At 57.5% G+C, this 11,625-nt stretch overlaps 1 protein-coding gene across 3 annotated transcripts in view; it reads right to left on the reverse strand.

Annotated features, from left to right (window-relative positions):
• The window catches only part of C4A (complement component 4A (Rodgers blood group)), a 14,673-nt gene extending 3,154 nt beyond the window's left edge, over positions 1-11,519 (reverse strand). The window contains exons 1-35 of one of the 3 annotated variants that reach the window (XM_008575013.1): positions 11,374-11,519; positions 11,050-11,248; positions 10,657-10,858; positions 10,394-10,464; positions 10,227-10,312; positions 9,919-10,001; positions 9,637-9,733; positions 9,390-9,495; positions 9,165-9,297; positions 8,633-8,748; positions 8,349-8,528; positions 8,030-8,215; positions 7,714-7,899; positions 7,388-7,546; positions 6,990-7,116; positions 6,741-6,812; positions 6,320-6,517; positions 6,117-6,228; positions 5,955-6,025; positions 5,545-5,684; positions 5,233-5,442; positions 4,940-4,991; positions 4,752-4,841; positions 4,393-4,602; positions 4,131-4,206; positions 3,829-3,985; positions 3,615-3,731; positions 3,337-3,508; positions 2,877-3,109; positions 2,634-2,801; positions 2,206-2,265; positions 1,133-1,226; positions 850-1,033; positions 655-745; positions 450-524 (exon numbers count right to left, since the gene is read on the reverse strand). In XM_008575013.1, coding sequence (XP_008573235.1) covers positions 450-524; positions 655-745; positions 850-1,033; positions 1,133-1,226; positions 2,206-2,265; positions 2,634-2,801; positions 2,877-3,109; positions 3,337-3,508; positions 3,615-3,731; positions 3,829-3,985; positions 4,131-4,206; positions 4,393-4,602; positions 4,752-4,841; positions 4,940-4,991; positions 5,233-5,442; positions 5,545-5,684; positions 5,955-6,025; positions 6,117-6,228; positions 6,320-6,517; positions 6,741-6,812; positions 6,990-7,116; positions 7,388-7,546; positions 7,714-7,899; positions 8,030-8,215; positions 8,349-8,528; positions 8,633-8,748; positions 9,165-9,297; positions 9,390-9,495; positions 9,637-9,733; positions 9,919-10,001; positions 10,227-10,312; positions 10,394-10,464; positions 10,657-10,858; positions 11,050-11,248; positions 11,374-11,438 — 4,578 coding nt within the window. In that variant the 5' untranslated portion in view covers positions 11,439-11,519. The remainder of the gene's footprint in view (positions 1-449; positions 525-654; positions 746-849; positions 1,034-1,132; positions 1,227-2,205; positions 2,266-2,633; positions 2,802-2,876; positions 3,110-3,336; positions 3,509-3,614; positions 3,732-3,828; positions 3,986-4,130; positions 4,207-4,392; positions 4,603-4,751; positions 4,842-4,939; positions 4,992-5,232; positions 5,443-5,544; positions 5,685-5,954; positions 6,026-6,116; positions 6,229-6,319; positions 6,518-6,740; positions 6,813-6,989; positions 7,117-7,387; positions 7,547-7,713; positions 7,900-8,029; positions 8,216-8,348; positions 8,529-8,632; positions 8,749-9,164; positions 9,298-9,389; positions 9,496-9,636; positions 9,734-9,918; positions 10,002-10,226; positions 10,313-10,393; positions 10,465-10,656; positions 10,859-11,049; positions 11,249-11,373) is intronic. The other 2 variants (XM_008575015.1, XM_008575014.1) reach the window with 2 other exon arrangements.
• Between the last annotated feature and the right edge of the window lie 106 nt (positions 11,520-11,625).

An 11,625-nucleotide genomic window follows, 5' to 3' on the forward strand; every position in this document is an offset into this window, starting at 1 on the left:
CTGGCTGAGCGAGGTGCGGGAGCAACACCGAGGGTTGCGATCCCGTTGCCGGTCCCGGTCCGGTACGGGCGCGACACTGAGGGTTGCAATCCGTTGCCGGTCACAAAAAAAGACAAAAAGAGAAAAAAAAAATTTTTTTTAAAACCTAGGAAGTTCAATAAAAAAACAAAGTCAACCCCTCAAGTTGAATAAAATCAGCTTTACAAAAGGCTCACTCTCAAGCCCGTAGGGTCTCCTCCTGCTGACTGGCACTGGTCCCTGTAGGCAGCAGCCCCCTGGAGGTCTGCACCTAACTCTGTTGTGACTCATGTGGCTCACCCTTGTTCTGTCCCCCTGATTATGTCACAAGTTCTCAAGAGCACTGGCTGCTGACAAAGCTGAGACCCTTCATAACACATAGCAAACCTGGTGCCATCAACTCCCTTCCTGTGTTACCTCTCCCCACTCACCGAGTCGAAGTATAGCAGGACATGGGGTCCCTGGGTCTCAAAGTGACTCACGTAACGGTCAGAGAGGGTGGTCAGCTGTGGGGAAGGGGAGGCAGTCATGGTTGGTGGTCCTGGGCCCTGCCCATGACAGGGCTCAGCACCAGAGGTGCTGCAGGGACGGGGCAGGGTTCCCCGGGCAGAGGAAGGGCTCTGAGCAGCTGAGCACCTTCTCCAGGTCGGTCTGCAGGGCATGGAACCCACTCAGGAGGGTGATGTCCGCGATGGCCATGCCAGACAGCCCCACCTTGCCATTCTGCCTGTAGAGAGATGGGACCTGTCATCCAGCCCCAGCCTTGGCACTGCCCTCCCTCCCCTGGCCCAGCAACTGCCCACAACACGCCCGGTGCAGGTCCCAGCCCACCAGATGCACACGGTGTACTGCACTCTGGATTCCTGTTCCTCCGCCACCTTAGGCGCCTCTCTCCTGCGGCGGTTCCTCCGTCCCTCAAACAGCTGCAGGGGCGTCACAGGCTGCGAAAGGGCACCTGGGTCATCCCTGGCTGGAAAGTCCTCATAGTAGTCCTCATAGTCTTCATTTGCTTCCACTGTTCAGGGAAACATTGTTAGCAGGGGCTAGGTGGCCACTCACCCCCCGCCCACACACTGCCCCTCCAGGCCCCAAAGCCTCCCCACCTGACACTTACTCGTGTAGTCAACGTGGCCCATGACTGTCACTTCAATCTGAAGGTCCTGGCAGGTTGTATTCTTCATGTCCAGGACATTGTAGGTACGAAGGACCTGGCTCAGCAAGAGGCAGGGAGAGGACACAGGACATTTGGGGCCACAGACCTCTCTCCAGGGCCATAGCTGAGGGAACCCCCCTGGGCTAAGGGATTTAAGGCCTTCAGCCCCTTCTCGTCCCCCTCACTGAACAGTCCATACATATGTGTGGGCACCGGATCCACCACAGGAGTCGGGTGAGATGATGAGATGGGGAGGTGAAGAAGCAGGACCTGCCCCCGCGGGCTAGCACTCGAGACGGTGCACAGGGGAAGCTGGAAAGCTCAGGAAAGGCTTCCAGCCGAGGCTTGAGAGAGGAGAAGGCTCTTGTCTCGTGGGACAAGAAGCAGGGGAAGGACGCTCAAGGCAGGGAGGTCTGTGTAATGAGTGGATCTGTTTGGCTGGAGAGGTGGGCAGGAGCCCAACATGTGAGCCACAGTGCCGTGGGGGAGTCTCACTTTTCTCCAAGGCCAATCTGACTGCTGTTTCTGGAAGGCCCCTCTCACTGCCATGTGGCCAATGGATCAGAGGGTGAGACAGGAGGCAGGGAGAAGTTCCAAGACTATCTTAGCACAGAATCCAGGACACAAATGACAAGGAACAGGGTGCAGGAGGGCAGAGGAGGAATAACTGGGCCACCAGGAGGGGCTCAGGAAAGGGGCCACCAAGACAACCTCCAGAGCGGTGGCTGGACTCCTGGATGGAGCGGCTGCCATCAGCCAGACAAGGAACACAGGAGGAAGAAGCGGTTTGGGACAGGCCATGTCTGAGGTGCTGTGGGTCAGGGGAGAGGCCTGGGCTGAGGATGTGGAGCCATCAGCACTGAGGGGGTAAGGGAAAGGACAGGTACCCCGAGACGGGGACTAGCAGAGCGGGGAAAGAACGCTAGCACGGGAGTGGACCATCACCCCTGAGCTGTCCTCCTCCTTCCCCGACCCTCCCACTCCAGCCCATTTCCTCCCTCCTCTGCCGGCCCCGCCCTGTCCTTGACCCTCACCTTCAAGGTTCCTTTGCTGTTTCCTCCCACCTTCACACTGATCTTGCTGTCCAAAGAAAACTTTCAGGATCAAAAAAGGGAAAGAGATGTCAGGAGGACACAGGAAAACCTGTTTGTTGCTCCAACAACTTACCTCCTCCCTCAAAACAACCCACCTCCTCTCCCCACCTCACGTTTCCATAGAGCTTACTCCATGTGCATTATCTCCCTCAGCCCTAACAGCCCTGGCGGGTGGACTTTGCACACATTACTTCACACTTGACAATAATGAGGCTCAGAGGTCGGGCAACTTTCTCCAGGTCACATGGCCAGTAAGTCTTCCCACAAGGACCTCAGGAAGAGGTGCTACAGGGCTTTTGCAGGTGGGAGGGTAGGATGGCCAGGAGAGGCCCAAGTGTCATGGCAACCCAGGTGAGGGAGGGGTTCACCTGTAGCTCCTCCTCCAGCCCCCGAATTTGGTGGTTGTTCAGATGCAGCACATAGGATTTGAACCCATTGCGGCCTGTGGAGCTGAGAGTTACATTGAGTCCCCTCTCCTCAGTGGTGTGAGAAGCGACCCAGTATGCAGACAGGGCGTCCAGGGCGATCACCGTGTCCTGGGGAGGTTGGGCCAGGACTCAGGCACTTGGTCTCAGGACCACCCACCCCCAGAGCCCTGGGGCAGCCCCTACCTGGGTGCTGCGGAATCCCCCTTTGAAGGCACCCTGACGGGTGAGCCAGGCTGCAGCCTGGTCAGCCCTCTCGGCCTTGCCCTCCCGCAGCAGCAGGTGTAGCAGGGCATAGGCTGTGGTTTCAATCCACAGGGCTGGGGCCGGGGACATGGGGTCTGCTGAGCTGCGAGGAGCCGGGGTGGATGACACAACATTGCTCTGAGAGCTGGTGACTGAGCCCCAGTACAGGTCATCTGCAAGTGAAGGGAGACCCAAGGTGAACGGGGGGTTGAGGGGGGTAGGATCCTAGTCACCTGGCCCTTTGATGCCCCCTCAGTCTCTCCTAATTCTACCTCAAATTCATCCCTGCCTATGCTGTAATTCCTTCTCAGGGTCTTCATTCAATTTCTCACTCTGGCACACTCAGGGATCCCAAGGTCCCCTGAACCCTGGGCTCACTCCCAGGGCCCCCGTCCTTCACCACCAGTCTTCTGGGCCATGGCCATGAGGTTGTTGTGGGCAACATCCCGCAGGTCCTGGGAGGCCGTAGTCAGCGTCAGGGCATAGGCCGTGATGGCGGCTGCATGGGCACCCCGGAGCCCAGCACTTGCTTCCTTCCCCAAGTACGAGTTTGCCTTTGAGATGGAGGTTTCCTAGAATGAAGTGGGGAGGAAGGTCTGGGGGCTGGACACCTGGGCACCTGAGGAGAAAGGTGGAGAGCCAGGGGCCAGTGAAGGGCAGACATGCAGGTGTCCTCACCACTCTCTGCTTCAACTGCTCTGCACTCTTGTCCTGGAAGATGGCCAGCCCGTGATGAAGGGCGATGACCACAAAGGCCGTGAGTGCCACAGTCTCATCATTTCCCACCAAGCCCCCCTAGTGAGGGGAGAAAAGATGTCATCCAGGAGGGGGAAGGAGCAGAGAGAGTCTTTCCATCAGTGCTCCTCAGCCCAGCCTCCCAGCCTGCCCGCACCTGCATGTCCCTGTGTATAACTGGACAGGGGTCCTGGAATGAGCCATCAGCCCGCTGCTGGGAAAGTAGCCACCTGGCTGTCTGCTGCAGCTTCTCAGGTGAGCCGCCCACCTGCTCCTGGGCCAAACTCAGAACCTTCAGCACAAAGGCAGTGAGCCTAGAGGGGCAGGATGGAAGGCTGGGGGCAGGGGACACAGCCCCACTTCCGCAGGCACCTGTTTATTCCCCTCCCATTGTATTGGCTCTGCCCCCACCAGCCCTGACCCCTCTCCAGACACCTGGAACCACTCTCCCAACCTCACCAGGTGCTGCTGTCCCGCTGTACCCAAGCTGCATAGGAACCATCTGTCTTCCGAAATTGCTCGATCCGCATGTAACCTTGGAGAGGAGAGGCAGCTGCTGAGGTGACACCCACTCTTCCGCTGCAGAGTGTGTGCCCAAGGCCATGCTCCCCATTCCCACTGGGGATCCCTTTTCTTCCCCTCTCTATCCTCCAGGGCTGCCCATCTCCCATTAGCTGCCCCCCCCCCGGCCCCCACGCCTGCTTGTGCCTGCACCCAGAACCTTTCTGGATCAGATCCACAGCACGGTCCTTGGTCTCGGGAGGCAGTGTGCTCCACTGCTCTGTCTTGTCCAGGTAGCGGGAAGCAGCCAGTGTAGGAGCCAAGAGGACCATGGTTTGTTCCCCACAGCCCTGGGGAAGCCTCAGGAGGGAGGCCACACCTCCTGGTGACAAGGCCCCCTCAGAGCCCAAAGTTTCCAATGGATCTGAGGCTACACAGCAGGGAGAGGGTTGAGGATCAGAGAGAAGGTCTGAGGACCCAGAGTCAGAGGGTCATGGGGATATGGGATCAAACAGAGACCCACGGGTTTCACATGAATCCAAGGGTGGCCACTGGGAAGGGATCGGAGGACACTCCCACCTGTAACCCTGACAAAGCTGCTGAAATCTCCATCGGGGACAATATTGGGATCAGAGTTGCCAGGAATTTCCAAGGACCGGGCTTGGCGGTCTGGGGAGATGGGGTGGTTGGCAGTCTGTCCTGCTGTCCACATCCCCCACACCACAACCCCCTAAGGAAACCGATGGCTCGGCCAGAGGTTCACTCACCCAGAGGGTTGAGTTCGTAGACCATCTCCTCCATATAGATGGCCCCTTCCTTCTGTCTCGGGGGAAACATGGCTGTCAGAGATCACTGGCACTATGGCCTGCCCATCCCAGTGCAGACTCCCCAGGACTTTGAATTTAATCTTCAGGGACAGAGATGGATCAGAATTGCAGAAGATGGAAATAAACCAAAGTACTGGGCTTGGTTGCTGGGCCCCTGGCCTGGCCAGCAGGGTGCTGAGGGTAGGGATAAATTTGGGAGGCCAGGGACCTAGATGTAGGGGTGCTCCATTCACCTCTATTTGCAGAACCTTAGACACTGCATCCCCCACAGGGAATTCCAAGGATCCTCGAGCCACCACCTTCAGGGACACAGCAGCAGCTGCCATGGGCACCACAGAGAAGGCAACAGGCCGGGCAGAGCCCGCAGGCACCAGGACCTGCTGGGCCAACCCTCCGCCCCCAGCCAGGCATAGCCCCTCCACCGGGGACACGTGGACGCTCACCTGGGGGCAGGAAAAGGGGGATGGCCTGAGCTCCAGCCCAGTTAGTCTCCCCACCCTTCACATCCCCCACCCCCATGTGCTCAGGCTCCCAAGAGGCCTCACAGTCAGGTTTTTATCCAGGTAGTTGTAGAGGACAGGCCGCAACTCGAGCTGCTCAAAGCGGCGGACAGAGATGGGCAGGCGGAGGTGCAGGTGGAACTGGCGGAACACTCGGAGCCGGACAGGTGTGGCCACACACATTCCTGATGGATGGGGTAGCATGGGGGCAGGGGCCAGAGGTCAGAGGCCTGCAGGTATCAAGGCCTCAGGGCCACAGGAGGGAGGGCAGGGAGTGACCCCGCTCTGCCCTCAGCTTGCCCCTGCTTTCTAGCCCAAGCCAGGTGCATGCCAGTACAGACTTCACCAAATCTCTAAACCCCCTTCCTACACTAAGAACAAAGGGCTAAGTAGGGAGCCTGGGTCAATGGGAAATGGAAGCAGAACAGCCTGAGGCCGAGGCAAGGAGACCTCACCTTTGCTTTTGGACAGGCTCACACCATGGATCTCCCACGTGGTCAGAGAATCAGGGAGCCACAGTGTCAATCTGTGGCAGGAAAGGTAGAGAAGCTCCGTCACACCCCAGGCTGGCACAAGACACAGCCCAGAGACAAGGCTAGACCCACCCCTGCCCTCACATTCGAGAATGGTCCACTGCTTCCAATCTCCAGAGCCAGTTCTCTGGGAAGAAGCTGCGCACAGGAATGTCATCTTCATCAATCAGGTCTTCCTCCTGCAATATCTCCAGGGCTGGGGGACCACAGTGGACAGGAGTGAGGAAGGGGCCCTTCTGCCCTCCCAGGCACCACTGCTTGTTCCCCAGCCCCACCCAGTCCCTCACCTCGGGCGAGGCCCCCCTGGCCCCTGGTCCTGTTCTTCTTGCGCAGGCTCTCAGCAAACTGGCAGCAGGACAAGAAGGGTTCCCGGCAGTCTGGTTGCTGCACGCGAGCAGCCCGCTGCTCACAGGAGCGGACCATGGGCAGCCGCGTCAACCCATCCTGGCAGCAGCGCTTGGCTGCCAGGGATGCATACTGGCCCACTGCAGGACCAGGTGAGGGTAAGCATAGGGAGCAAAAAGGAGACACGCCTCAGCCCCCACCGTGACTCCCAGATCCACAGGACTCTCCTTGACAGACCAGCATTGTAAGACAGAGCCACCCACCCAAGCCACCTTTAACTCCAGAATTTGATCTCTGGCCCCAAATACCACGTACTGATTCACTGAGGAGCAGAGGGACAGAGAGGCAGACCCTACAACTCACACTTCTCACTAATTGCCTTTTGGAAGTTCACATTTCTCTTTTTCCGGGTTTTCTTCTCAGGACAGCTCAGACCTGGTAGGAGGTGAGACTGCAGTCAAGCCACAGGGTGTGTGGCCTCCCACCTGCTCCCTCTCCCTCCCTCCCCAACGCCCTGCCCTTCCTGTCCCTGTTCTTCCTACCATGCCCCCTCAGGCCCCTCCTCCTTCCTGATCTTCCCACCACCCCCTCCCTTTCCTCCTCTGTTCTCACTCTTTCTGATCGAGGTTGATTGGTCTCCATCAGAAAAGGCCAGACCCGCCACATCGAACACTTGAAGGGCACTGTCCCCACCCCCAGGACCACAGCCAAGGTCATAGCTGTTCATAACTTCTAAGACCTGGCAAGAAAAGGCAGAGATGCTGGGAGACAAGAGTGGCTGAGGGGCAGGATCAGGCACTCAGCTTTGGGTGAGGGCAGAGTGTGGACAAACATGAAAGAGAGACAGAGAGTGGGGAAATAGAGACTTCAGGGGCCAAAAGAAGAAGTGGACAGAGACTGGGAAGTCTGCAGGAGACTTGGGGAGATTCACGGGCTGGGTTCAGGGCTCAGGGCAGCAGGACACTGAGCCATGGTGGGTGGGAGATGCTGAGGAGAGGGTCTGCACAAACCTTGCCCATGTCAAGGGGTTTGTGGGACTTGCTGCCCACAGCATACAGAGCCGTGTCCACAGCTCCCAGCGCCACCAGGGATGGAGAATCTGTCTGCAGGTGGAGCTTTACAGACTCCCCATTACGGTACTCCTTGGCACTGTCCACATTCAGCTCCAGCTGGCAGAGGTGGAGTAGGGGGTGGCAGTCAGAGTGGGGAGGGCTTCTTTCAGGCCGATGCATCCTTGGTGCACTCCCCACTAAATCCATGCCCTGTTGGCAATCACCCGTCCTCTTTCTCTCTTAACCCCCCTAACACACTCGCCATCTCTTCCAGCCCCAGTTACCTTGCCCTCGCAGGCCCCAGCCTGGACATCCACTCGTAGGGAGTTGGCCACTGGGAAGCCATTATGATAGTAGAAGGCCACAAAGTAGAAGGAGGGTACCAGGCGATGATCAACAAACAGGGAGACTGAGGTCACACTCCTCCTGGGCTCTCGATTCATAGACACAATCTCACCCCGGGATAGGATCTGGGCCAAGAAGAGGAGCGGCAAGAAAAGTTTCCTCCTCATTGTACATGCCAGCCTGAAACCACCCCAGCCCCACCCAGAGGGCTCATCCCTGCACCCTGCCTTCCTCCGCTCCCCAGCTCCTGCCCACCATGTAGTAGTAATGAGAGAAGGTGGTCCCACTGATGCCCACAGCTTGCAGGTTCAGGTTGAGAGTGTCCCCAACACGAGGGGGTCGAGGATCCAGCCGCTCAATAGATAGAAACCCGGAGCCTCCTGAAGAAGGAGTTCTCACGGTGAGCCTGGCTGTGGCTGGGTAGAGGGAGCCTGCAGACACCTAGAGAGAGGGGCAGGTCAGGGTAGGTCAGTTGTAAGGACCCAGGTACCTCACTCCTCCTCCCAAGCTGGGCCGTGGATCCTTGGGAACCTCTTCCTCCCCCACCATCTCCCATGGGTCGGAGGAGTCCTACCAAGAGCTGCAGTTCAGGAGTGGTCTGAGGGATAACAATGGGAATGCTGACTTGGCCGCTCCCATCTGTGTTTTGTTGAAATTCCCAAATTTTAGAAGCAGACCCAGGAGAAGAAAACTCGGCAGAAACTTTGACAGGAATACCAGGGGCTGGGGAACCAGACATTTCTCGGACCAAGGCCTAGGTGGATGGGGGATGGGTAGGTAAAAGAGAGCGATCAGTGAGACCTGTGCCCTCCTGACCTACACCCCCTCCCCCACCCATCTTCCCCCTTCAGAAGAAACCTGCAGCAGAAAGGGAGCCCCAGGCACGAGATATCTCTTGGTGTTGCTAAGATCCAGGGAGAAGGGAGATGACACAAAACGCCAGGATGTGAGCTCCGCCTCCTCCATCTCCCCGCCTGCAAAACAAAGGAAAGAGAGAGGTGGAGGACAGAGTCCTGGGAAGAGAGGGACAGGAGTGTGACGGGGGAGAGGCTCAAGTGTTCCCTCCCATTAGACAGTGAGCTCCTCAGGGCACAGGCCATCCCATATTGATCTCTGGGTTCTCAGAAATCCAACATAGGCCCTGACACACAGTGTGTAACATACAAGTATGCCTGCTGAATGAGTGAATGAATGTGCAAAAAATAAATAAACTGAGACAAAGGAAAGGGGCAGAACTACCCAGAGGCAGAATTTGAGAGAGGCAAGGTCTCCTGGGTCTTTCCTGGCTTTTGGTGGAAGAAGTCAGGAGTGGTGATGGTGTGGAAAACAGAGGGTCAGCTCAGGGGTCAGAGGCAAGGGTCTGGGGGTATAGCAAGGGAAAGTTGCTCACCTGGAGACTCAATGATGGCTGCTGCAACATAGAGACGCAGCCCTGGGAGGTCAGCCATACTAATATTAAGCTTCTCCAGAGCACTCTGGAACTCAGCTTTTGAGAGGGAAATGTGGCACTGGCCATCCACCAGCTGAGGTAGAGAGGAAAGCAGGACATGGGGTGAGACTGGAGTCTCCCTCCTCACCTTCTTCGCCTCTCCCCACACCCCATCCTCCTTCCTACCTTGGACTGACTCTCCAGGCCCCGAAGGAAAGTCTTCTCACCATCCTCACCCAGGAGCCCAAAGCGCACATACGCCACCCCCTGCACTGGCTTCCCATAGATGTACCTGTCGCCACGGGGAGATTGGGAAGAGGGTGGCCACAGGCTGGGGAAATCATGATCTGGGAGCAGGGGAAGCAGGGCTCCACAGCCCATTCACAGAGTGGGAAGCCTAGAAGTAGGACCCAGCAGGGGCAGGAGGCATTACCTGGCCTGGATGTCTAATTGGATTTCACCAAGATAGCCGAGTGCTGTCAGGATGTATGGCTTTCCAGGGGTGATCTTCACCTCAAAGTTGGGAAGGACTGACCCAGGGGATGGGGTAGGTAGGTCAGACTCTAGTGAAAGGGCCCTTCAAAGACTCCCCTTCCCTCAGGGCTGTGGCCCCATATCTCCCTGGCCCAGACCTTCCCCTCCCATCTCTCCTATCCCCTTCCCCTTCTTTTCTTCAGGAAAGGAGCTGCCTGTCCCTCATGTCTCCAGCTCTCACCATATTTCTTCACTTCAAACTGGGTGCTGCTGTTGGATTCCAAGCTGTCTGAGAATCGGGCTGAGATTTTCCAGGTCCCTGGCCTGAAGACAGACAAGGAAGGGATTCAGCCCATCTGTGTAGGAGGGCCAGGGGGCCAGCAGATCCTGGTTCCCTGGAAAGAGGACTGTGGGGTCATCCAGAGGCTCAGGAGGCAGAGGGTCAGGGCATCTCAGGATGTGACTCTGAGTGTTGGATGTAGAGAGCTGAAGGGAAAATGGGAATTGGGGTTGTGTAGCTGGGGGCAACCCCCAGTAGGGGGAGCTCACTCTGAGATGTCTGGGATCACAAAGTCATCCTGGAAGATGGACAAAGTGTACACCTCCCTCTTCCGCACACGGAAGCCATGAGAGTTCTGCAAGGGGAGTAGAAGTGGTCACAGGTGGGAGGTCACATCAGTGGCCAGGGTCTGGAAAGCCAGAGGTCAGGGACTCACCTCCACTGTGACCGTGAGGACATCAGTGCATGGGCGCATCTTTTGATCCAGAGCAAATACCCGGTACCGAACTGGGAGAGGAGGAAAAGAGAGGTGAACAGGAGACCATGTGCAAAGGGAAGGTGGGCCCAATTCCAGGGAGTGGGGGGGGGACAAATATTTGCTAAGCAATCCTCCTGTCTGGAGCTTTCTTTCAGGCACCAAACGTGTCCTGAATTGGCTGGGAGGGAGTTAAATGTAGAGGCCCTGAGGCAGAGACTCACCACGCTGCCCAGGATTGTAAATAGGCTGGTCAGTCTGCAGAAAGAGGTGCCCTCGGCGAGTGGAGAAGAGCAGGTTGACACCCTGACTGTCTGTCATTCTGGACAGAGAGTCCTTCAGCCATGGTGACTGTGCCACCAGCTGGACCCCACGGCCTCCAAGGAGGCGATGGAGGCCACAGCTGTCTGCATCTTTCAGGGAGACCTGTCAGGAGATGGAGTGGGGTGGGTCTGAGACAGACTGAGCAGAGGGAAAAGGACAATGAGACAGAAGTGGACCACTGGGGTGGGAAGAGAGGAGGGGAGGAGGCCAGTGAGGAAGATGAGGACATTTACAAGACAGAGCGGAAGGGCAGAGGCTCCCAGAAGCAGCAGAAGGATGTGGGGTCCAGTTACCTGGAGACTGAGGAGTACAAAGTCTTTCTCTGAACTGAGGGTGAAGTCCACCTTTGGGGAGCAGGGGGCATTATTACCAGATGGGTTTCTCAGGAACACTGATCCTTTCACCACCTGTCCTGGGGGAGCATCCTGGAGCTGCACCCCCACCGATAGGGGGACCCCCAGGTGAACCACAGAAGGAGAGAACAGGAGCAACCTGAGAAGTGAGGGTCAGCAGTCAGATTTTGCTCAACCCCTCCACCCCAGTTCTCTCTCACTCCTGAATCAGGTCCCATTGCCAGCCCTTCCCCCAGCCAAGCACCCAGCTCCCGCCTCCAGGACCTGGGCTTCTGCAGAGACAAGGCAAAGAAGCTAGACACCCAGATCAGCCCCCAGAGGAGCCTCATGGCTACAGGACCCAAGAGGGGTCAGATCCGTCTGCTGTCTGCTCCCTTCTGAACAACCTAGGGCTTGGGGCAGTTGACTCTGAGCCTTGCTCCTCCCCTAACCCAGCTAAGCCAGGAAACCACGTGACAACCAAGAACTGCAACTGGCCCCAGGCCCAGAGTTGAGGAGACACCCTGGACCCCTGAG

The sequence above is a fragment of the Galeopterus variegatus genome, unplaced genomic scaffold, assembly GCF_000696425.1.
Source record: "Galeopterus variegatus unplaced genomic scaffold, G_variegatus-3.0.2 Scaffold1130, whole genome shotgun sequence".
Taxonomy (NCBI): domain Eukaryota; kingdom Metazoa; phylum Chordata; class Mammalia; order Dermoptera; family Cynocephalidae; genus Galeopterus; species Galeopterus variegatus.